Source organism: Pholis gunnellus (genome assembly GCF_910591455.1).
Source record: "Pholis gunnellus genome assembly, chromosome: 11".
Lineage (NCBI taxonomy): Eukaryota > Metazoa > Chordata > Actinopteri > Perciformes > Pholidae > Pholis > Pholis gunnellus.
Window position 1 is genome coordinate 11,949,486 of NC_136538.1, and position 24,199 is coordinate 11,973,684.

Here is a 24,199-nt window from a genome sequence, read left to right on the forward strand (position 1 = left end):
TGACTCGACCTGGGTGCAACAGGAACTTTCGGGGGCATTTGTACAACATAACAAACGCACCCGCAACACATAAATAGACCGATTTTTTTCCTAACATACATTATTATGTTACTTCAATGAATTGGAAGGTTTAGCACCCTGTCTTTATCCAGACGCTCTCTGCAAACAGTTAATGGAAACGTTGGAAAACTATTATCTCGGTTGTCCTGCTGTTGAGTGTGAAGCTACGAGAACATATTCATATATCGTTACGTACGTTTACTCAAGTACAAGTACTTTATTTTTATACTTAATACTATACTTTCCAATTGCTATACTACTTCATACATTTCAGAGGGTATTACTGTAATTTCTACTCGACTATAAATATTAGAAATCAATATTTCAGATTTTAGATTAAAAACCATGATGAGCTTGATTTAGATACTTAACAGTATATAAATTACTTAAAACTACATTAGCTTCATCTAGGATATCAAAATGCTATATTTTACGCATTATTGCATCAGCATTTATACTATTTATAAATGTTTACATTCAGTGTTTAGAGGTGTAATCACACTTCCTACCAGTTGGTGGCAGTGATGTGATATTTTGTTGTTGTTCATGCGCTAAAAAGCATCAAGAAGTAGTAGAAGAAGAAACTCTTGACACTGCTGCTTAGCAACAAACATTAGCCAGCTACCCTGGTTAGCTACTCTCATTGCGCACGCAGTTAGCTGCAACGAAGGCTCGCGAATAGATAGTTAGCAATGCGTTGTCTTCCAGTAAATGTCACGGATTGTATTTAGCTGTAGACGTTGATTAAACTTCACCTGAACGCTACGTCTCTGCAGTCATAAGATAGATATAAGATAGAGAGCAGAAGGTTATTTTCTCCTTTAGTGGCTAACCTAAGCTAGGTAACCTTAGCACCGGAGTCACTAGCGTCTACCACAGAGAAGAGCGGAGGAAGGCTGGAGATATGTGATTGCGGGTTAACTGTCTGGTTAGCTCATCTAATGTTGGCGGACACCGGATGAGTTGGAAAGTGGTTTTAACGGTAAGCGAACTAACCCACTCTGTGCATCACATCCTTACTCACCAGCACAGTCGGTCCTCCACTCAGCTTTACGGCTTTAACGTGATACGAGCAGCTGCTTGGTACCTGGAGACTCTCCTGTCAGCTATTCAACAAGTCATATCAAGACCAAGGGATTCTGATTTGAGGGAATGAAGCAGAATTCAAAGTTGACTAAAGACTTAACTCCCCTCACGGACTTTGTAAACACCACCTGCAGCACCAGTAAACCTCAACAGAAAGGAGTAGTTACATCTTAATGGCATTATAGTCATGTTATTCTCTCTGTGCTCTAGAATAATGGCTTTAACGGTGCCCCCGCCTTTAGGCCCGAGTTTAGTGTCTGTGAAGATGACTCACTGTTCCAGAGGGGAGGTGTATTACCTTCTACATACTTATCCGAGTTTATTTATATGTGTCTTGTAATGCATAGGATACTCTGCTACCATGCTAAGTGTATTTCAGATGCTCTGTCTTGTCTTTAAGACATGTAGTATGAAAGGGTTAATAGTCTCAGGTATGACTATGATAACCAGAAGAGACACACTAAAGATAGAATAGTTGTCTGTGCAGGTTTGGAAAACCACTTGTTTAAATGTCTGATTGATGTTTAGTATACTGGAGTTGATGGTAATGGACAGCTGGTACTCTCAGGTATTTCACAAATTAGTTAGATTTTTTTTTTTTAGCCTTATAGAAATGGTCTTGATTCCTCACTAAACATAAATCGGATCAATTTAAGAGACTTCCAGGTGACATCTAACCCCGAGTATACATGTAGCTGTTAACTCCTTACCGAATGGACATCAAACCTTTGTGTAGAGCAGGCTGTTTTATTTTCAGCCCTGCATGTTTTAACAACTGCTGCGTCATACAGCTCAATCATAGGTGATGAATAATATGGTTGACTGCGATACATATTGTGACTCAAATCCAGACAGGCTGTCACACAGTAGGCTGCCAGCATCCACCGGGAACAGCTTTCCCACAATACTGTTTAGCATCGCACTCAGCAGCTCCACAAACACACACACACACACACACACATACACACATAACTGTGGAAGACCCAGTTGCTATGTGAAGACTGCTGCTCTCGGCGCTAATGGAAGGATAAACACGTCGCTGCAGACGCACAACTAGTCACATTTACAACAGTTAAGAGTTTAAAGGATGATTCCAGTCATCGTGTACATAAAGCCCTTCCCTAGAGGGAACTACCTCTCCACATTAATCGTTGTTTATGCTTTCAGAGTTTTGACTGTTGACCAAACATAAGACGCAATTGCTGAGCTCATGGTTATTTGAGATTTTGTCATAATGTTTGACATATGTATACAAAAAGAATAATAGGAAAACATTCAAACATAGAGAGTAACTTACTAACTTGTAATGTAAATGTATCTTCTACATTTTGGGTTGTACTGGGCAAGAAATAGCTGAAGTTTCATGTTATTTACACACCTGACTGATGTGTCTGCTAATATGTCACCTAATAAAAGTTGATTGCTTACCACCTTTATCTAATCTGAATAACTTGTAGGTGGAAAAAAAATGCTCAGATGCTTTATTATTCTTATTAATCTCATTAGAGGATAGTAACAGATTTATAGTCACAGCATAGCATTTCTGTTTCATCAGTTTGATGTCTATATACAGCTGAAGCATCTAGATGGAAGGACGGAGTGTGATTGTAACTGTTTCTCTTATAACTTGTAGACGTCATGTTAGTTTATGGAGAAGAGAGAGCTCACATTGTAATACAAGCTCAACATTCATTGTGGCCGAAGTCACGTTTTTGAGAGTTTTCTGTGTCTGAACTCTGTTTTTGTTTTTTTTTAATTATAGGGTCTGATTGAAAATTAAAGCTTTTCAGTAAGTATTTTTTTTTTTACAAACAGAGTGCAGGACGTTTCTGACTACAAACCAAACTTAACCATCTGTTTCAGTAAATCAGCTACATAACTAACCGTTACACTCAAAGATGAGCACATTTGCTTCCTGTCACGGACACAAAGCTTCAAATGTAAACCAGACCAGAGTGTGTTGGACTTACAGTATCTAAACATGTGCCAAACATTAATGTTTGGTTTATTTTACACTTTCAGTTGGTTTATGTGTTTGTGTCACATCACTGAAACTACCCAGGCAGTGGAAGTGAGCACAGCAGCCAGACGTCACCACCATGCTGGAGGAGGACATGGAAGTGGCCATCAAGGTGGTCGTGGTCGGCAACGGGGCTGTCGGCAAGTCCAGTATGATCCAACGGTACTGCAAGGGCGTCTTCACCAAGGACTACAAAAAGACCATCGGAGTGGACTTCCTGGAAAGGCAGATCATGTAAGCAACTCCTCCGAGGTTTACGTTCCTCTTTCAGATATTGCCAACCGTGTGTACCGCCCTCACTGTGCCCGCTCTTTGTTTTAGCGTTAATGACGAAGACGTCCGGCTAATGCTGTGGGACACCGCCGGGCAGGAGGAGTTTGACGCCATTACTAAGGCCTACTACCGTGGTAAGACCCCCACCGCCGTGACAAATACAACACTGCTGCCTCGGGTCACTGAGGTTAAGAGCAGCTTTCTCCCAGATTTGGTGGTTCACTGGCAGCACGGCATTCAACCAAAGCACACGCTCTGGCACACATAGCACCGCTATCTTTGAGCTAAAAGAATTTGAAAGAATCAAAAACACGAACGGTGGCTGTGTTGTCTTGTTGCATTCCAGGTGCCCAAGCGTGTGTGCTAGCCTTCTCCACCACGGACAGGGAGTCGTTTCAGGCCATCGACAGCTGGAGGGAGAAGCTGGAGGCCGAGGTCGGAGATATTCCCACAGTTCTAGTGCAGAACAAAATTGACCTCCTGGAAGAGACCGTTATAAAAAAGTAAGCGGTAGCTGTCTTTATTCTAATAATCCTACTTGAGCAGTAAAGCAATTGAGTGTTCAGGATGAATGGTAATGACTGTGAATTGTCTTTACTTGCAGCGAGGAGGCCGAAGCTTTGGCTAAAAGGCTCAAGCTGAGATTTTATCGAGCTTCAGTGAAAGAGGACCTCAATGTCAATGAGGGTAGGTTGCACAACTGAAAGCGTCTCATTCTGGTTAATGCTGCCATTACATCTCTGTCCTCTTTTTGTAGTTTTTAAGTACTTGGCTGAGAAGTATCTCCAGCGACTCAAGCAGCAAACGGCAGAAGAGACCGAGGTGCTGCATACAACAAGCAATAAAATAGGTGAGGACTCTTTCTCTTAAATCATTTGTTTTTTAATGTTACAGTTTAAGTTGTAGTACTTCGCTACAGTGACGTTACTCATAAATTGTGTTCCCCCCCCAAAGGTGTTTTTAATACCACAAGTAGTAATGTTTGCAACCAGAGCTCCAGCAACGGCAGAGAAATCATCACTTTGAGACCCAACAAACAAAGGACCAAGAAGAGTAAAAATCCTTTTGGAAGCTGCAGCCTACTGTAGATGAATAAATCATTTAGGGTTTAGTGACTGGCCATTGTTTCTAAGACTAAATGGGTCATTGTTGTATTTTGTGGAGGTAGCCACAATTAGAGACCAAAGCCCAGACAACCTGGGAAACACTCCTCTACTACTCCTCTAATAACCTGATGTTTAATCTGTGTCCTGAGTCCTTTCCTCACATTGACGGTTGAGTTTCCTTCGATTCAGCCTTGGATCTCCATTAATGATCCGCGCACAAAAACCCGTCCCTGCGGTTGCCTTAAGTAACAGCAACAGCTGCAGCTGCAGTACATGTATGTATTAGATATGACACACAATCCTCTCATTGGAATATGTAACAGCAAAGGTTGCACTCTTGCTCTTTGGACACTTTTTACAGTCGCCCATTCCTGCGTTTGACATTTGAACCGTGCAGTATGTTTGCACGTGTTGTAGAAGATACACGGCTAATTTTGCACCCTGTTCTGTTTCCGTCAGCATACCGTGGTTCAAACTGTTTGTTGTGGACAAAACACTTATCGAATCCAGAGCTAATTCTCTGTGCAGAAGTATTTTTGTACGAATCGAAACGGTGTCGAGTGACATAGTGCCAAACCTCTTCTTTCTGGGCTGTAGTTAAATATTAACACTGCAGTGATGTGGATCACCTCTATATGTCTGCTTACGCTCAAATAAATTAATCCAATTCTAAGACTTCCCACAAAGTTTTGGGCTTTGTGGTGTAAAACATGAATTGAAGTCCCCATCAGTTATAGCACTATGTTTTTGATTGCAGTTGTTTACCATTGACATATTCACTGTGCTTTTCTTTAACTCCGGTACAGCTTGGAGGAACTCATTGGTAACCCTTGGAGTAAATACGTTTCAGTATCTATGTATCGGGAGGAAGATTTTCACTATATTTCTAACATTCTAAACACTAAACACGGTGCAAGGTTTTGTTTTTATGTCTCGGTTCGGCTTCTGCAGTCTCTAATCAGTTTCTATTTTGCAAACATCATTCATATCCACAGTGTCTGTCCCTGTGGTGTGGAGCCTTGAGCTAGTGTGTGCCTGATTATGCAAGAAAAGTCATGAAAGTGCTCTAAAAAGATCTCCCAGACGAAAGGCTTAGTTCTCAACACAGCATACTGCATCGAGCCTTTCCACAAATCTGTAGAGACGCCAGTTTACGGAGCACAAAGAAAGATGAACGTTTCCTTATGAATAGTTACAATTCTAGGTATTCTACATGCAATTACAATATGTAGGACATCTGGGGATACATGTTTATGCACGTTTTTGTAATTTATCTCCGATCTCTCGTTAGAAACGTCTCCTAGATTCAAATGAACTTTATTGTGAAAATCCCAACAGGTGCTTGAAATATGTTCCAGTTATACCGTCGCACATTTCAAGCTTTGTCATTTGGGTGTCTGTAAACAGTGCTGTGTTGAAGAAAAGAAACATTGTGGCATAACTGTAATGCATGCAAGCCTTTTTGTTTCCCACATCGGTGAATGTTCAACCTGGGTCGCTCTGCCTCAATGCCTTGTCCTCGTTTACATTTCCCCCCCCCACCGACCACCAGTAAGCTTTTTAATCCCTACTCTTGCTGTTTGTTTTCAAATTGCCTGCACAGTAAATCTGTAAATACATGTAGTTATTTCCCAAGCTCCTCTAATTTGCAACATTGTGTTTTAATTTGCCTGAATGGATTTAGCGCACTTTATCATGAAGATGGCATCTAATCTTAAAGACTAACCATACCTATGTGCTGTCACTCAGGTGTTGTAATGATCTTTGTGTCTTACTGTTACTCTACTTTTTCACTCATCATATTTCACACATTTAAATAGACCAACCAACGTATGAGTCCTTTCAGACTGACAAGAACAACCCTCATTGTTGGATTTTTGTCTTAAACGGTAAAACAGGTATCACTACGTTGAGTGTGCCACACAAATGTGCTTCTTTTGTTATGTTTGGGGGGGAAAGTTGATGGTAATCTGACATAAATAAAACTTTACTTTTTTTCTTGAGCATCCGGTGTGTCATTTCAAACGACAATATTCCTCTGCCAGTACAATCTTTTAACCAAAAGAAATGCTTCGCTGTATTCATTCAGAGTTACCCAGGCCAATGGATGTTGTTGAAAAGCTCTTAGAAAAGCGAGTAAGTAGACCATGAATTAATACTTTATTGTCAAACTTACCAAGATCTTTGAAGCTGACCAGCATGGGGCTACAGCACTGTTACTATCGTCCTTTTGTCTGTAACTTCATACAGTGAATGATTGTTATGATCTGTTTAAAGACATATGTGATGCCAACAGGTCTCTGTCTATAGACTCAACCTGAGTAATCTGCTTCATTGACATTGTGTGGTGTTTTTTTTAATCAAAGTTTTGACACATAATCTGACATAAACACTGCTTTGTGCAAACAGGAACTAAAATCCACAGCGTGATTAGTGTTGCCTTCACACAAAGAGGTAGTGTATGCAGTGCACATCCAAAAGCATGACCAAGTGCCTGATTTAAAAGACAAGAAAAAACATATATATATATAGATATACTTCAACATTAAATTCATTGTTTTTCAAGCAGTGGATTTTACAATAAACTGTGATCACACCTCCAATGGAGCACTATGCCATCGTATCTTTTCTGTCTTACTTCAGTGCATATGTGAACACACATTGTGTACTCGGTATAGACATTTAACAATATATTTAAAGTAGGTCAGTGTTAAGTAATTTGAAAGTAACAGAAGTGAGGGAGAATGAGGGTGTCTGTTGTTTGGCCCTATGGTTCAGTATCATTTCACCATCATTTAATAAAGGGACTGGTCTTGCTGCTACATGTAATCTCATGAAAGTTAGTACACAATTAGGACAGTTCTTGTTGAGTTTAGTGGCTTTATGACACATTTGATGTTTTGATGACGAGTCTTATTGACAGCCATTGGTTTTTGGGTCCTCCAGTTTCTGGTGATCCATAATCTTGATGTTCTTCTTAGCATTGTCAACGTTCCTCAGCAACGTCTCCAGCCTGCGCTTGATCTTCTTCTGGTCCTCCAGAGCGCAGCCGATCACGATGGCCTGAAACTTCTGGTCGATGGGGACGGGCGGGGCCTCGGTCACACAGGCCGCGTGCACGGCCAGCAGCTGCTGCCGCCCGCCGTCCATGTCGTCCAGCAACTTCTTCACTATCTCATCGATTACAGATGTGGCCTTGTGCAACGCCTCCTCCTGCAGGGAGTTTCTGATCGTGCCGATGGAGATCTCCACGCACAGCGTCCGGCCCATTAGACGGTTTGCTGTTAAAGTCAACTCTTCTCTCTCCCCTTGAAAAAAATAAAAAGAGCAAAATACACTGGCTAGAAAGTGGTGGACACAATAATAGAGCATCTACATGCTTTTAAATCCTTGCCCTTGCCTCTCCCCGTCCACCATGCATTAGTGTGTAAACACACTACCTCATTATACTAATGTATGGTGGGTCTAGCTCAAATGTGATGCAATCTAATCCAACAGGATGGGCCTGTTAAGAAATTCATTTTTTTTTAAACTGTCAGAAAGGTGAATTAGATTATATTGTGGGGACAAACCCAGACTTTAGTATTTTATTTTTTTGTTCAGCAGGTGAAAATAATAAAGTTAAAAGGGTGGTAATTCTGGCAGAGGAACCAGATTACACAGTGTTCATGTAATGCCCAACACCCTTTACAGTCAAGTATAGCTGTACATGGTGGCTAATGTATTGGTGTAAGGTAAATACACTTAATATGGGAAATTAGGAAATACTGTACGATAATTTGAATGTAATTACCCTTTGTGTACACCATATAATATCACTTATGGGAGGAAAACAAATGTATAACCTTGGATTATCTCTTCTCCTGGGTGTGGTGAAAAAACTATCACGTTTCCTCCTGGAATCCCCTGAGGTTTCTTGAACCACACCGCCCAACTACAAAGCATAACCTCATAGGATCACAATGTTACAGTGAAAATCAGAGCAGCTGCAAAAAATCAAATGGATTAAAAACACCATTGGGTACAAACAGTCAAACAAGGTGTACCAGACTCTGTGATGGTTTCTTTTCTCTGTCAAAAACACAGTAGAGCGATGTCTCACCAGCACTGATGTTTCGCAGCTCCTGTCCGTTCTGTAAGGACTGAATCATTTCCAGGATGAACTCCCTCTCCACCTCCATGGCCGAAGCCGTTTCGCGTAAAGCCTCCACCCTGACAGACACAGAGCGACCACAAAGCGTGACCACTAAAGCCACATCCTTTTCTCTGGGACATAAACATCTGAGTATCACTGACAATCCACAGTAATAAATTACCAGAATTATAGACCTACTGCACCCATTTATTTTATTTTTTTCATGTTAATCCGACGCGATTGGCTGCGTCCGCTTTGTTTCATTCAGGAAATGACATTTCTATATTGCGTTAATCACCAAACATACAACATACTAACTATAATGCCTCAAGCCCTCGCGTGCGCGGTGTTTAGCGCACATGGAACGGCCTGTTACTCAACTGTACCTCATTTCCAGCTGATCCAAACTTTCCAGGAGTTGCCCGGAGCGATCTGCCATGGACAGCGTCCTGCTGAACTTGCTGTACGTAGCGTCGTTCATTTTCGCCTGTATCTTAGCTTGAGCCATGATCGTGAATGATTTTGATTTAATTATTATTAGGATGATAATGATCCGTCCCGGAGAGGAATCCTTGTGTGCGATCGACACTGGGCGCTCTCCAGCAGACTGCAGCAGAGGTCCTGTGGGAACATTTCCTAACATGGGCTGTAACTTCCTTCCCTCTGTCCTAACAGAAGATTCTCGAGAAGCCCTGGACAGTGTTTCCCAACTTCAGGTCCGAGGACCCCTACAGGTCGCTGAAAAAAGCTCTAGTGGTGTCCCCATACATACTTAGATTAAGCTGTAATTTCAGTCACAGTTTCGGATGTGTAAATAGAACTGTTTTGCTATTTCTGTATTTAAGAAATATCTGTATGTGAGGTTTTCCACTCAATGGGTAGGCTGCTGGAATTTTAGGGATCTTGGTGGACTTTGTTTTAACTGGTTAATTTGTAACACAGCTGGCTAATACAATAACAAAAACAGATGTAATGGGCATGTAGGCCTTAAGCTGGGTTCGTCAATGTCTTTAGTGCCACACGTCATCCTAAAATTACATTTAGTTGCAGGTCTTAATACTCTCAGCACATTGATCTACTCATGAAACATTTCTGCAATATTGATTTCCATCAATGACTAGAACATTATAAAAGATTGTATTTGATGTACACTTTAAATAAACCCACATCGATCTGCCATGTATGCACAACTTGCTGTAGGCTTTATGTCTTTACAGCTAAATGAGAATTAGAGGTCTGCTTCATTCTCCAACCAGGAGTCACAATGAACGTGTTCCATTTAGTGCATAAACACTCACTGTTTATAGATCCTGGGCCACTATCTTAAAATATCTTAGTATATTGGAGTCTCCATTTTCTGATTCAAACTAGCAAGAATCACAAATCATGCAACATAGTGACGAAGAGGATGTGAAGAAAGAAGCAAAACAAGCATTTAAATACATGTATATCCCAATTACATGCTAATCTGTAGTGTGCATCCCCTTTAAAAGGGAATCTGTCACCTTGTAATGATTTTGAAGAGAACTTGAGGAAACTAACAGAGCCAAAGAGTTGTTGACAGAATCTAAGTAGCAGTTTAAAATGTCTTCCACTGTTTCCACTCCATGTTATTGGAATGAGCTAATATCCCATCACGTAAAGATCAGGAATTACATGGCTGCACTTCAGGAAACACAAACTCTTCTACACACAGGTCTTGGCCCTGCTCCCTACGGTGCGTACAATACACTGGATTTTAAGTCAGCACTGAAAACAGAGACTGCAATTGGAGATGCACTGAGGTCACAAGTTCAGCTTCGGCATTTTGCAGCGTCATGGTTGCCATCTATAGCACATGTGTCGACACACCAAAGTGTTGAGACTACACAACAGAGGACGTAAATCCACAGCCACAGACCAACCTTCTAGTATTAAACTGGCTGGTTCCCTGGGATGGGAATGCCTAGCATTGATTATTTATCATGTCATCATATTGATTCATTTATAAATAATTAAAAACACAGAAAAAAGGTAATATGGCAACTATTTATTGAACATATTTTGAACACAAATACGTGGTTCAAAACATCTGTCTGACAAACATTGGGTCACAAAAAAACAAACCAAATCATGTCCTCAAAACTCCAGAAGACTTCTTTTAAGAGCTTCTTCTAACTCTGTAAAAGAGAAGCAGAATACAAGGATCCAAGTTACAGTACATCTAAATAAAACACTGCAAAGTACAACACCATCATAACCATGCTGGGGGGCGGGAAATACATCTACTTAATAAGTTAGGGATTCTATTTTTCTCCACATGTTCACATTTCATTGTAATGCTTTTGATCGATCTTCTAAAGCATTTATATCATCATAAAGCTCCCACATTCACATATACATTGTCATTACAAAGACTAAACTTATCGTCTTTAGTTTATTCTTGACAAGCATATTTTGGACAACTGGAACCTGATTGATCACATATTTTTATCTTTTAACCTTGAAAAGCACAGATAACATATTGAAGCTTTGAATCGTCTCTGAACCTGTATCAAATATTGTGCTTTTATGGGAAACTGAAGTTGTTACAAATACTGCCAACCACTAAGGCCAACATACAAGGAGTGTTTATCCGTCTTAAGCTCTCTGCAGTAAAATGTAATCACTGTGAAATGACTGCCGGTACACAGTCGTAACCTGAGGCTGCAGTGAGTTATACAGCTTGAACATTACCTGCTCAGCCACAGACCGTAAACACATACCTGCTGACTCTCTTTCTCCTTCTGCACTCAGAGACGGTTCATGGTTCATCTCGTCATCCGATTCATCTGAAGTAGATCATAACAAATGAGCAGCTGATATATTGTACCGCGATGTTGTAAAGCTCTTGTGTATATGTAAAAGAAAGCTGCACACTATTTGTGTGTGTGGCGTGAGTGTATTGTTTATTCCTTACTTTCACATGCTGCACTCTCTTTGTTGGTCTGATCCATGTTCAAAAACGCCGATGTTTCATCTTCCATCTCTGAAATGACGATATAAAAAATTGATTAAATGCTGCTTAAACGTAGGTATAAATGTAAAAAAAAAAGAAGAAAAAAAAAAAAAGTAACTGATTTACCATTGGTCTCTGTTGAGATCTCCACAGCATTGAGCTCTGCTTTCACAGTGCAGGTCCTGGAGCTCGTGCAAGGCTCCAGTGTACAGTGTCGGGAGTGATAGTGCGTATGGAAACTCGGTACGCCCGTGAAACTCTCCCGGCAAGCCATGCATTCTACGTCAAAGGTCTTGTCCAGGTTCAAGGCCGCGTGCTTCGTGTGGACGTGAGTCTTCATCTGAGCAAAGGAAGGCGCAGACGCGCCACAATGAGCGCACACATATTGACATTTCCCTTCCGCGGACAGATCCCTCATGCACTGCGTGTACGTAGCTTTCATCCCCCCCTTCCTCTCTCCCGAGCCCATGCACGGGCACGTGAGCCGACCGGCGCTTTCGGCCACGGCCGGCGGAACGAGCTCGACATCGCCCATGCAGTGGTAGTCTTTACTGTGGAGACTCTTGTAGTGCTCCAAAAACTCGCCCTCGGATTCAAACAGCATGCTGTCGCAGAGGCCGCAGAAGTGGGAGCTCTGTATCTGCCCGCCGTGCTCATTCGCGCAGTGTCTGCGCACGGTGGACTCCTTAAAGAACTTCTGGGGGCAGTGTCCACAGATGAACCTCTGAAAGCTGTGGCTGCTCACGTCACGGCAGTGTTTGCGGACGTCCGCTTCCGAGTCGAAGGTGTCCTCGCACATCCTGCACATCCACGTCTGCTCTGCTTTCAAAGACGTCCCGACGGTGCTCTGCCGGTCCGCGGACTTGGAGGACGAACGCGGGCCGACTCCTTTGCTGGTGGACGGCTTGGCGTCGACCAGCTCCTCGGGCACGTCCCTTTCGATGAGGTAGGTGTGTCCGCTGTGGGCTTCCGTCACGTGCGACATGATGTCTTCGTACCGAGGCATCTCCAATTTGCACTTGCGGCAGTAGAAGAGGAAGTTGGAGAGGTGAGCGCCCCCGTGAAAGCGACTCATGTGCAGGCGGGTGATCGAGGACTCTCCCATGTGTTTGCCGCACACGCCGCACTGATGGAAAATTTGGTTCACAGCCAAGAGATGCTGTGTGGCCGTGGCCTCCTCCGAGAAGCGTATACCACACTCGCAGAACCAGGCTGTTAGCGAGTTTCTGCTGACGCTGCCGTTCACGCTCGGTCTCTTCCGTTTGGCTGAGAATTCTCCACAATCGCTCTCGAGGCCTGGTCTTCTCCTCCGTGCCTCTCGAGCCCTCTGGGTGTGGCGAATTTCACTAAACCGGCAGTGCTGAATGAGGGCTCTCTCCATCGTTTGGTTGAGCTCCACCTCGTGCTGGGTCGACTCTTTGTGCCTCTCGATTTCAGCCCGGCTGTGGAACATTTTACAGCAGAGGGAGCACTGCCCTCGCACTTGCAGCTGTTTCATTACCTGCACTACCGTTTTATCAGCCTTGGCCACCGCGCAGCCCTGTCTGCAGTGCACACTAAAAGAAGAAGGAAAATAAGGAAACAGGAAAAAAATCAGTTCCACAAAAAAACATCTGAACAAAATCAGTGTCTGCTATACAACATGTAACATCATAAGATATTAATACATACACTTGCACTGAATAAATCACAATTAAACTTACTTAAAGTGGGCTTGAGCTGCCTGATGTGAGATCAGCACTTTGTGACATAAAGAGCATCGGACGTTGAATGTTACATCCTTGCACAAAGTGATGAGGCGATTCTTAACATATTGGGAGACAGGAACTGGCAGTGGTCTTCCTCTGGTTTCTTTAGCAAGAGGAGAAAGTAAAAAGGTACATGTGATCTTGCTCCTGTATTACCCTCTGACGTATAGAAATTAAAAAACGTTCAACAAAGCTCACCATTCATGGCGAGTGACTCTGTGAAGTGGTTTTTGGCCGACATGTGCTGAAGGCACTCATCCCGCAGGTTGAAGAGGAAGTAGCAGGCAGGGCAGGCGAAACACACGATCCACTGATACGTCTGAGTGATGCTGTGACCATCAGCAGCAGACGAGGACACCTGTTGATCAAAACATGTTTTTATTCTCAAAATAATGGATAAGCGACTGTAGATCAACAGCTGTCAAATACGTATTTCACACACTAATCCGTTTTTTCATAGCACAGTCAGAAGAGTGTGTAAACCTGAGAATCGAGATGTGTCCTCCATTCTTCTTCAGTCTGAAAATGTTGACCACAGGCGACACAGGCAAAGCGCTCTGATGGACATCCTTTAAGATTGATGGTTGGGTCACACGGGGAGTGATCGAACCTACACGCAAGATATGTTATTGCATTATTACATTATGTGTTATCTAGGAATTGGTTCAAAAAGCAGTGCTTGAAGTGGGCCGGCACTCACTGGTACGTAGTACTGGCACTTCTACATCTTACCCTGAGTACCTGTGTACAAGCTACAGGTACTCTTCTCTGCCCTCTCCATATCGGCTTCTCGGGGCAATTCATAGTGTTCCGTGTGAGAACGAGGGGGCTGTAACTTATCGATACAACGCTCACATCCTTTTTGGTAAAGTAGATTAACAAGTGAACTGTTCGTCGTAACTTCTCTGCTCTTTTGATTTACATCATAGGATTTTAGAGGGAAAACATTTCCAGAAGATTCAAATGTTCAGAACAAGGCTGCGATACGTGTAAATTATACAATAATTATTTAACTTCAGCAAGTTTTGCCTTTGAGCTTTTTGGGAGTATATAACAATAAATAATGGTCCAAAATGATGTGAGTTTTAAGTCTTTCTATGGGGGTGGACCCCCAAACCCAATATCACGTAGTATCTTTTATTCACTGTAGAAATCCGGAAGTTTTTTCCTCTTCAAGCACTATTCAGAAGGTATTACACCCACACTGAAAATGATTACCTTTTTAAGTGGCCTTCAAGGAGCGACGCATTGTCATAAACCCGACCACAGTTGATCACTGGACAAGTGTGTCTAGTTGAACTGTTGCCGGGGAAAGAAGTAGGTCTGTTTCTTCTTACGAAGCCAGAACTGATCATTCCAGGTCTAACACCTAAATGAACACAAAGACACAGTATGAAAAGTTAACACAACATCTAGTACCACTGTAATAGGTGCTCTGTCATTGGCATGGCTAAACCTCTTGTGAATCCCTGTGAAGAAAGTGGATCATTGCAGCAGCACAACATAGCACACTGGTAGAAAAACTCAACAGTACATGACTGTACGAGCTTGAATCAACTCCAACACTGACAGATTTACAAGTGACAATGTCAGTGATTACACAACAGCTTTCTGATCCAGAGTCAAATGTACCTGGCATCTTTAACCACATGTCCACACAGCGCTTTGCTTCTCGATTAATTCCATTTGGAGAACTAACGGCCAGCTCCTGCTGTCCATGAGCTCTTTGTAAGATTTGCTTCTCCTGAAAAAGAGACACAAAAAGAGATGAAAGACAACAGAACACACTCTGCATCTTTTATACACTACAAAAGGACAGATAGACAGATGTCAGTAGTGACATACAGACACTGTTTAATGTTATCTCTCCAAGTCACATACAGTATGATGTTGTATGGAGTAATTATTTGCTTTCTATGCATTCTGTCCATAGGGTGGCACTGTTGCCGCTACAATTTACCCTAATTGACCCGATACAGTAAACCAACAACAGAAAAAAAATGTCTACTGAGCATTTTAGGTAACATGTAAACATTTTAAAAGTTGTCAATGAGGTTTTGCTAGCACTGAAGATTGTTTGTGTATTTTTTAAGTGCCCTTGTGATGAGCACAAGTAATTTTTCTTTTAAATGCAAGATGAAGACAACGCCCTAAGGCCTCAAACCCTGAACCCTCAAGGACTTACTGACGTCACCTGGTAAGTGGTTGAGTGTGAGGGCTTGAAATGGTGTAAATACGAATGGGACAACACTTTGCTGCAACATGTCAACATCAAAAAAATATTATGTACAATTGTGAGTATTTATATTATACATTTACTCCCTGATTTGAACGTCTTCTAGGCTCTTTCCTCGCAGGATGAGAGGTCATTTCAAATAATCTATTTACTTGTTTTTGTCTAAATTAAATGTTCGATTAGTAAATCTGTTTAATATACTCTCTGCTTCCATTCCTCTGATTTCATGTTCCATCCACTGGTTACCCTGTGTTTAACGTCACATTGCAATGAATTGTGGGTAATTCCCTTGGGCAAAGCCTGCATCTAATGCTGACTTACCAAAAGTGTTCATAAAGGGCTCAAAATGTCTGCGAGAGAGCCCTCAAACACTCGATGATTTGACAACGGGACAGAACTAAACCCTCAAGGATTTTATGGGAGCGCGACTCAAAGTCTGTGAGTCTGTGAGTGTGGCGATTGAGATTGGGCGCTACAGTCTCTGGGCATATATACAGTATGAGTTACACTCTTTGTCTCTTTGATTCTTCACAGTACATTTTGTTTGTATTCTGGCGTTTCGGAGAATAATGCAGGTCACAGAGTATGAACGCATCCGTACATACTCGGAGCTTCAAGCGCAGGTATAAACAAAGCTTGACAGACCTTCATAAATGTAATCACAGTCTAGCAAGCAACAAATGACAGCACATTATATTGAAGCACACTTACCTTGAACGCTCTACATTTATCTGATCTTTCCTTTTTCTCTAAGGCCACCTGCTGTGCTAGCCTGTCCAGTGTAGATGTAACGCGTGCTTTATGGCGGGTGATTTTATCTTCAATCTACAGCAGAATAAAAAGGCAGAGCAACTTCAATTTCACTCTCGACAGACACTATGTAGTGAAACGGTGTTCCATTCGGCCACTTACCGTGCCTGCCACAGAGGAACATCCCTCATCCTCATTATCACTCAGCAGGTCAATGCATTCTAGTACTGGTCTGACAGGGCCCTCCTTGAAGCAAGTACAAGACACCGTGTCATTTGGTGTTATAAACACACCTACATTTAGAAGATTCAAAGACGTCTACAAACCCATGTACAACGTCAAAAGGGTTGTTTATTAACGTTAACATGCCCATGAAAACAGAGGTGCTCTATGCTTGAATCATGGCTAGTCATACAATACATGGAGCAGCAGCTTATACTGTTCAGCGAATCAAATATGATAAATATACAAATTAGGATAAGATACGGTAGGTCTGATGATCAGGCTAGATCAAGAGGTTATTGCACAATGAGTCGCCTCAATGTCAAAAGACAGAAAGTAAACAAATGTAACCGTGATCTCATCCTTTGTACCTATCGCTTTGTTTAATAGATAACGTGTACACGTTGACTTACCGATACAAACTCCACTTCTTCCACCTCATCGTCGTCTGCTTGAAGTGGAGAAGACATTTATCTGAGGAAATAAAGAACGAGTGTGACTTTAGAAGCTGCAGCCCTAACTTCGATCCCTTTGACTGTATAGAGGAGGGGTGTGTATTAGTTAACCAAAGCCACTCAAGTGTCAGTAACAGTAATGCTGCAGTCTGCTGAGATCAGTCAAAATGTCACCAGTATGATTTAATTAACCATAAACAACAAAACGACAATGCGTTTAGTTACAGTAATAGTTGCATGACACTTGACCACACTTTCAGTAAACAGCATCAACGGATCAGCTGACTAACGTTACCCGAGTACAGTACTCATATCAGGCAGACGTTGCTATTATTGGTGGCTCAAACATCGAATATTAAAATGTTTTAAACAACAACAGATGGCAGTTATTATACACAGCAACCGTTCAGCAGACTACGCGTCGATGTGAAGCTTAAAAGTAGCAAACATGTGACTTACTCCGGCGTAATGCAGGACAGTGTTTGATTAAACGTCAAGTCTAACATGGGGCGTAACTTCTTCCTCAGTTGCCCACCAGAGAGTGCTTCTCTTTGGTGCTGCCACTGATGGGGTGGAAGCTCAATTTCAGCGGCCTATGCACTGAAAATCACAGTGTTGTTGCAATACCGCTCACGGCCACCAAACGCCCTGGCAGCACTGAGCGCGGAGCTGCTAAACAGCACTCCAACTGCCGAGCGAGAAAGGAATTAGGCGCCACAGTGGAGTTTCCAATGCGCTCCATCGACGTAAATCAAGGTTCTGCAACTAAACACACACTAAACAACCATATGAAGTATCCCAACCGGTCGGTGTGAAGTGCACCTGCCTTCTGGTGTGTTTTATCACCAACAATCTTTTGTTCGGCACATTTATTAGCAGCGAAATCTTGAAATGGTTGCTTCCAAGACATTGCCAAGCGTCCAGACTCTGTGAGCTAACGTTAGCTCTCTGACGTTAGCGGTTGCAACATGTTAGCCACGCTTAACTAATGCAAAGCGACGTTAAACACGTTGTAATCACATGGTTGAACTCAACAAATGAATGAAGCTGAGCATGACATTACTTACTGCTTATTCTGTTGGCTCCTCAGTTGACAGACTGGTAGCTAGCTACATCCCAAATCAATTTGACGTAGCCAACTAGTCTGGTCTGAAACATCACGTGATACTGAAGCGCTCCTTTTCTACGCGGAGTGTGCCGTACGAACGGGGTTACTGGTTGTTACAACGGAACAAATGCGAGAGCAAACTCCGCCCGTCTGTTCTTACCTAGTCCGGGCCGAAGTGTGTAGCTGTTGCGACTGTGTTAATATTTGAGTTCAGAATGACGTTATGACTGTACCCAGGTTATTGTTTATACATAAATACATTGTGATTATGTGGTCATAACGTTTATGTTGTAAATATACCGTACATCTCAAGACATGCACAATGAATGTGCACATTTGTTGCAAATAAAAACACGATGATTGGTTACCACACATGGTAATTAATTGTATTGGCATATACTGTGTACATATACATTAACATACATGACACATACTGAACATGTACTTTATGCTGTCATACATAAATAATATATATCACATATCCATTAAGAACACACATGCTGACATACAGAATCATTCGTATGTGATTACTGCTTTTATGCAAATGTTTATTATGGGAATGACAGACATTAATAATTAATAATGCTGCATTAGTCAACATATGGTGTAAAAAAATAACCATATACAAACATTTGTATTATTTATATGTTTTATGCTGTATATAACAATTGTATATCTTGTCATCATGTAAAATATATATTTACATATGCAATGGTGTATTGGTTTATTGCATATATGGACAAATGCAAGCAGTATGCATATTTTGTGGACACATGTGGACATATACTATGTCATTGACTGGGATTTTTAGTTTGGGTGCAGAATGGCTCATTTAAAATGGCAAATAAAACTTGTTTTTATCCCCATGCACTTTGTTTGAAAGAGTCTTTTATCTGACTGACGAAAATACGCTCTAAATGATATCAGTCCATCCAAAAAATTACATAACCAATGTTGGATTATGATTAGCGTTGGTTCCTATTTTTCTCCTTAATCCTGAAAGTGTCTCTTAATAGCAACTGCCTCGTTTCAGTGCCTGACAGTACAACAAGGTACATTTCACTAAGTCTACACGGCAAAATATAGGCAACTTAAAACAAACTATGTCAGACAGACGTTAATGTTGTGTTACCAACAATAAAGTGACATTGTAGGTAGGGGGGGAAAAAAAAGCTAAATATGTTCCCTATAAACTGACTCACTGTCTATTGAGCATCGCAGACACACACGGGTGTGTATTAGTCCTTATACTATTGTTATTAATATGATAGCATTATCCTTTAGAGCAGCCGACTCTGCAGCAGATAACTGCGATGCTCAGCTGAATCTGCTGACTCTCCCTGCCCCTGTTAGAAAAATAAATAAATAAATAAAACTTGCGTCTCTGCTGAGTCATGCACTGTACCTCACAATAATGATATCAATAGTCCGGGCTGACCACTTTGAAGCTGTACGCTTTACGCGATTTGCTGTGCGATGCTTCACGTGTGTCAGTCAGTGTCTTTATTCTCATCCTGAGCTCCCAGCGACATATTATCGGCAGGAGAGGAGCCAGCTGTCTGAGGCTGCGGGATCTGTCCTACATCTCGCCTTATGATGATTGCTGCGGCGTTTTTGGTGCTGTTGAGGCCGTACAGTATTCAATGTGTGCTGCTGCTGTTGCTGCTCTTGCTCGGGACTATAGCGACAATTTTGTTTTTCTGCTGCTGGCATCGCAGGCTTCGTAATGGAAAACATCCAATAAAATCAGTGTTGTCCGGACGCACCAGGAGCCGCGGTGAGTAGCGAAAGGCCAGCCGCATCTCCTCATCCCGATAACTCATCTCTTATGTGTTCTGGATGTGCTCACTGTCTGTTTTATCTATTCTAGCAAGCAGCAAAGTCCACATGTAACATGTCTGTGGTATGGGTTGTAGGAGAAAACACACACGCACTCAAATATGCGTTACGTATGAAGACAGAGGGTGTTGTGCTGTTGTGGATTAGTTTGTAGCCTAGCCTAAAATATCTGGAATTATTGGTAATACAATGTCTAGTTGATATCTGACATGTCATAGGCTACTTTATGGTAAATGTTAGCTCCATGTCTCCTTCTAACATATGTTATCTCTCTTTTAGTGGGCCTCCGAACACATCATTTTCGATCAGAGGTAGGATGAACTTTTTTAATTATGGGTTTGAGCCCTCTGTCATATCCAACAGCAAGGAGACGTCAGGAGTTAAATGTGTGGAAGCTTTATGTAGCCTCTGCTTTATGAGCTACAAAAGAATAAAATGAGAAATGCTTCACCCAAAAGCCCGTTTCTTTGCACTTTCACAGAACTGCATGACTATTTTAAGGACCATGATGTGCGCAATGCGCATGTGTTATCAATAAATAATGTTGGTGATTTTGCGGTTTCATTCTTTCAGGAGGGTTGAGACTCCCTACAGTGAATTCTTAGAAACGAATATGTTACAACTGAGGTGTAAGTGGGCCGAGAGAAACCCAATGTTTGTGACACATATGTGTCAGTTTTATGCCCAAATGCGTCACCATGAGTTTCAGTCGCTCTGTTTCCGTTTTACGTACTTTACTTTCAAAATAAAACCACACAAATACAACACTTATGAAAATGCATTAAACAGTTTATACACTCACAAATTACCACCTTCGAATTAACACTGTTATATACTCTGGCAAAAGTGGTCTTAGTAGACATTATTCCCGTGGTTCAGTAATTGATCTTCCTGGCATGGCTTATGGAAATATTTTCTCTGTAATTCAAACTGAAATAAAAAAGGGACTGGTGAAAAGTAGTTAAGGTACAGCTCAATAAACTTTTGGCAAACCCCTTTATTTATCAAGTGCCATACAGGCCTATCTGTTGTATTGCTGTTGATTACATGTGATGCCTAAAAGCAAACCTTTTGTGATTCTCCGTGGTTTTGAAGTTCCAAAAGCAAAAGCTTCAATAGCTTTCCTTCCTTTGCAGGTTTTGTTATTGAACCACAGGACACTGAATCCCTGCTGGCTCAGTACTGTAGCTGGTCGGGATTCAGTATCATGTTCAAGGGCACAACAGTAGGGCAGTTGCTGAGCCTCAATGTTGAAGAACAGTCTCCCTGATTGTTATACCTTCAAAAATATTCAGTCAAACAATACACATCTCTTAAAGAAAAACTAAGGGTCATGCGAAGCAAACAGTAGATAAAAACATCAAACTGTTACATTGAATGTTTGCTTTTCCTGCTCCTGTGGTGATAGGAGTTGCTTAATCTTTCTCAAACACGTCTGGCTCAGAAATGTAGGCGATATACCATAGCAGTGCCTCCATAGCTTAGGAAGCCTAAATGGAATCACAATTATTATTATTATGATGAGAGCTTTTAATTTGTCTGCTGAAAGTATAATCTGTTTCCAGCTTGACATTTGCTCATGTTTCCCAGGGATTCAGGCACAGTCCACGTCATGCAAGAAGGAGCATACATGCTCGAGTGACAGAAGAAAAGCCCAATCTGGTCGAGATTCCTGAAAGCGAACCCGATTCATCGTCGACTCTAAGAAAACGCAAAGTGAAGAAGAGAGTCCTGCCAGAATTTTACCAGTCTGTACAAGTCACCCCCACACGCAAACCTGTAGGTATCTCCCTTAAGTGCAGCCATGATTAATACTGATGTTATGTTGTGCTTGCTCCACTCCACAGGGACACCAGTGTGCCTTTGAACCTGGTAATGATTCAGCAGCTTGCTCAAGGACACATGTGGGCAAGTGTTGGTCTACAGGGAGTAAACCCTGCTCTTGAAGAATGCTCATTTATAGGTCCAATGAAATACTTACTTTTTTTATTATTGTGTTGTTACCTTGTGTGTATTGATCATAAGATGAAAAATATGGATCGAGAAATAATTTTTAGTTTTAATCATAGTCAAGCTCTTACCGTATGAAACCCGCAGGTTTAACAAAAAGGTAAATGCGGATCTCAAAGTTATTTCAAGAGACCTTTAAATGTAGATTCTATATTCCATAATTTAGTATGAACAATTCAACAACCCTCCAATAGGTAATCTAATTTTGTATATATTTAAAAAGAAGCCAAATACAAGTTTTGCGTTAAAGAAGTATTATTCAATCAACCATTTAAACCATAAATTTGGCTAATATGAAGTTCTATATTATTCACCATGCTTGAGTGTTTTTACATTAGCATGCAATTTCTAAATGGGTTGCAGTGGTAAAGATGTGATAATTAACTTACATTAACAAATTAATTTATTTAAAGATCATTAGTCCTCAGGGAGTACACAAACATATCAGATGGATTTTGAATTTAAAAATGATAATACAATCGAATAAAATATTTTACCCTAGTTTGTAATCATTTTAGATGGCATGCTGGTACTCCAGATGTCCTCCCTGACCCATTGAGGCATGTTAACAACTGACTATGTGGGCATGGGAACATAATATGGGTCTTTATGTTACCATGTGAATTAGCAGCACTGCATCCAAACAAAAGTGTGCTCATCTTCCTTCAGTACTTTTTTTTTTTTTTACCAGTTTCAGATAAGGTAAAGTAAGGTGAGGAGTGAGACAGTATAACATCTGACCCACATATTGATCCATGTCTTCCTGGAATTGAACATAGACTACAGGAAGAGAGAGAGAGCAGTGGAAACAGAAGGCCTCAGATGGAAATGGTTACTTCTAGGAACATAAGGCAGAACATTTGTTAAGCCCTTCTCTATGCATTGCTGCTCTATTCTGACAATATCTTTTTCTTCTTCCAGAGAAGAGAATCCTGATCCCACATTCACAACATCCCCAAGTCTGTGGGTGTTTTCGAATGTCATTCATTGTGTCCAGAATATTAGATATCCTCCACAATCTTTATCCCTACTGCAAGAAGCTGTTACTGCTGTTTACAATTCAGTACAACTTGACTTGATGATGTTGGAACTGACTGTTCAGAGGAACTTATTGATCTGCGTGAGGCTGTTGCAACACTCTGCTTCCATTAGTTGTGTTGCAATTCTGTAGATATCATGTTCTAAAACATACATATCAACTTGATCAGAGTTATATCATTTTACATTAGCTTCTGATGCCTCTACATCAAGCAGTTTGTTGCCATGAACAAAACGTAATGTATACAATTGTATTGACACATTTGTTATTCATGTGAAATACTTATGCTGGCAGACAGCATAAGATAAACAATCCTGTTGTTGGCTAATGTTGTTATTCCAATAATACAAAAGGCAGAGGAGATTCACAAAATACTTTAACCACAACAAGAATAGCAATTTTAATTAAGACTTATGGAATCCCGAGAGCTCAAATATGTTCTGTAAGTGAGCTGACTTTAATATGTGATAGTCCTTCATAAACTAGTGCAGGCGAGATCAACCCACCATGAATCATTCATGATCTATTAGCATGTGTAGGCTTCACTAAACTGTGCAACATGAATAATCCAGAATGATTGAAACCATATTTTCTGTTTTTAACTGATGATCTTTTGGACCATGTGTAAAGGAACTGTACTGACTTCTTCACATATTGTATTCACAGCAAGTCACTCGGCTGCAGTCCTGTTTTTATTTCATGTACACCACTAAAACAGAGTGTGCATGAATGCATCTCTTAATTCTATTGTGAGATTTATTGAATAAGGACTGCTTATTTAGCATATAGGCAATTTAAAGCATTATGTTAGGGTTTGATCAAGATTTTATTTTGCACAGATCAATACTCTGTAGTCACTGTATTTCCAAATGGTACTGACAAAGATAGGGAAAAAGGTGACCGTGACATGCCCCTGAACAAAGAATATTAGTTGGAGAATAATGGAGAAGATACGCCTTGTATGGAGTGATGGGAGGGAGGGCCTCTAGTATTTCAACTGTTCTTAACCCTGTACAGTCTCCTCCTTAAATGAAAGAGGGGAAAAACTGACTCGGGAGAATGTACACTTATTCCTATAACAGCCTAAGAAATGATTATTTAATGATAGCCAGAATTTATTTTCCTTCAATCATGT

General features: G+C 41.2%; 3 protein-coding genes across 5 annotated transcripts; 1 reads left to right on the forward strand and 2 right to left on the reverse strand.

The window, feature by feature from the left end:
* The first annotated feature begins 672 nt into the window (after window positions 1-672).
* rab23 (RAB23, member RAS oncogene family) lies at window positions 673-6,537 on the forward strand. Of its 2 annotated transcripts, XM_079169014.1 has the most exons (8): window positions 673-1,042; window positions 2,909-2,935; window positions 3,209-3,400; window positions 3,488-3,573; window positions 3,786-3,942; window positions 4,044-4,126; window positions 4,197-4,289; window positions 4,394-6,537. In XM_079169014.1, exons 3-8 carry the CDS (start codon window positions 3,246-3,248, stop codon window positions 4,525-4,527), a joined length of 708 nt encoding a protein of 235 aa, XP_079025140.1. In that variant the 5' UTR covers window positions 673-1,042; window positions 2,909-2,935; window positions 3,209-3,245; the 3' UTR covers window positions 4,528-6,537. The 2 variants fall into 2 exon arrangements, with proteins under 2 accessions (XP_079025140.1, XP_079025141.1); XM_079169015.1 differs by lacking the exon at window positions 2,909-2,935.
* A 506-nt stretch (window positions 6,538-7,043) lies between these two features.
* Window positions 7,044-9,327, reverse strand: bag2 (BCL2 associated athanogene 2). Its single transcript, XM_079169305.1, has 3 exons — window positions 9,067-9,327; window positions 8,648-8,757; window positions 7,044-7,853 (listed from the first exon to the last, which is right to left on the reverse strand). Exons 1-3 carry the CDS (start codon window positions 9,321-9,323, stop codon window positions 7,459-7,461), a joined length of 762 nt encoding a protein of 253 aa, XP_079025431.1. The 5' UTR covers window positions 9,324-9,327; the 3' UTR covers window positions 7,044-7,458.
* A 1,367-nt stretch (window positions 9,328-10,694) lies between these two features.
* znf451 (zinc finger protein 451) lies at window positions 10,695-18,194 on the reverse strand. 2 transcript variants are annotated; one of them, XM_079168429.1, is made up of 13 exons: window positions 18,136-18,194; window positions 17,027-17,087; window positions 16,554-16,637; window positions 16,353-16,466; window positions 15,038-15,149; window positions 14,624-14,774; window positions 13,889-14,015; window positions 13,604-13,763; window positions 13,361-13,508; window positions 11,784-13,213; window positions 11,619-11,687; window positions 11,425-11,490; window positions 10,695-10,839 (listed from the first exon to the last, which is right to left on the reverse strand). In XM_079168429.1, exons 2-13 carry the CDS (start codon window positions 17,081-17,083, stop codon window positions 10,799-10,801), a joined length of 2,559 nt encoding a protein of 852 aa, XP_079024555.1. In that variant the 5' UTR covers window positions 17,084-17,087; window positions 18,136-18,194; the 3' UTR covers window positions 10,695-10,798. The 2 variants fall into 2 exon arrangements, with proteins under 2 accessions (XP_079024555.1, XP_079024556.1); XM_079168430.1 differs by lacking the exon at window positions 18,136-18,194 and adding an exon at window positions 17,528-17,594.
* Window positions 18,195-24,199: the final 6,005 nt, after the last annotated feature.

Bases quoted from the DNA above. Each gene is read 5' to 3' on its own strand.
- bag2 (XM_079169305.1), bottom strand. From the start codon at position 9,323: ATGTTAGGAAATGTTCCCACAGGACCTCTGCTGCAGTCTGCTGGAGAG. The intron at 8,758-9,066 runs GTACAGTTGAGT...TGTGTCTGTCAG, and splicing joins TTGGATCAGCTGGAAATGAG to GGTGGAGGCTTTACGCGAAA. The intron at 7,854-8,647 runs GTGAGACATCGC...ATTTTTTTCAAG, and splicing joins GCTGCGAAACATCAGTGCTG to GGGAGAGAGAAGAGTTGACT.
- rab23 (XM_079169014.1), top strand. From the start codon at position 3,246: ATGCTGGAGGAGGACATGGAAGTGGCCATCAAGGTGGTCGTGGTCGGC. The intron at 4,127-4,196 runs GTAGGTTGCACA...CTCTTTTTGTAG, and splicing joins GGACCTCAATGTCAATGAGG to TTTTTAAGTACTTGGCTGAG. The intron at 4,290-4,393 runs GTGAGGACTCTT...CCCCCCCCAAAG, and splicing joins TACAACAAGCAATAAAATAG to GTGTTTTTAATACCACAAGT.
- znf451 (XM_079168429.1), bottom strand. From the start codon at position 17,083: ATGTCTTCTCCACTTCAAGCAGACGACGATGAGGTGGAAGAAGTGGAG. The intron at 14,775-15,037 runs GTACATTTGACT...GTGTTCATTTAG, and splicing joins CATGTGGTTAAAGATGCCAG to GTGTTAGACCTGGAATGATC. The intron at 13,509-13,603 runs GTGAGCTTTGTT...CTCTTGCTAAAG, and splicing joins AGAGTCACTCGCCATGAATG to AAACCAGAGGAAGACCACTG.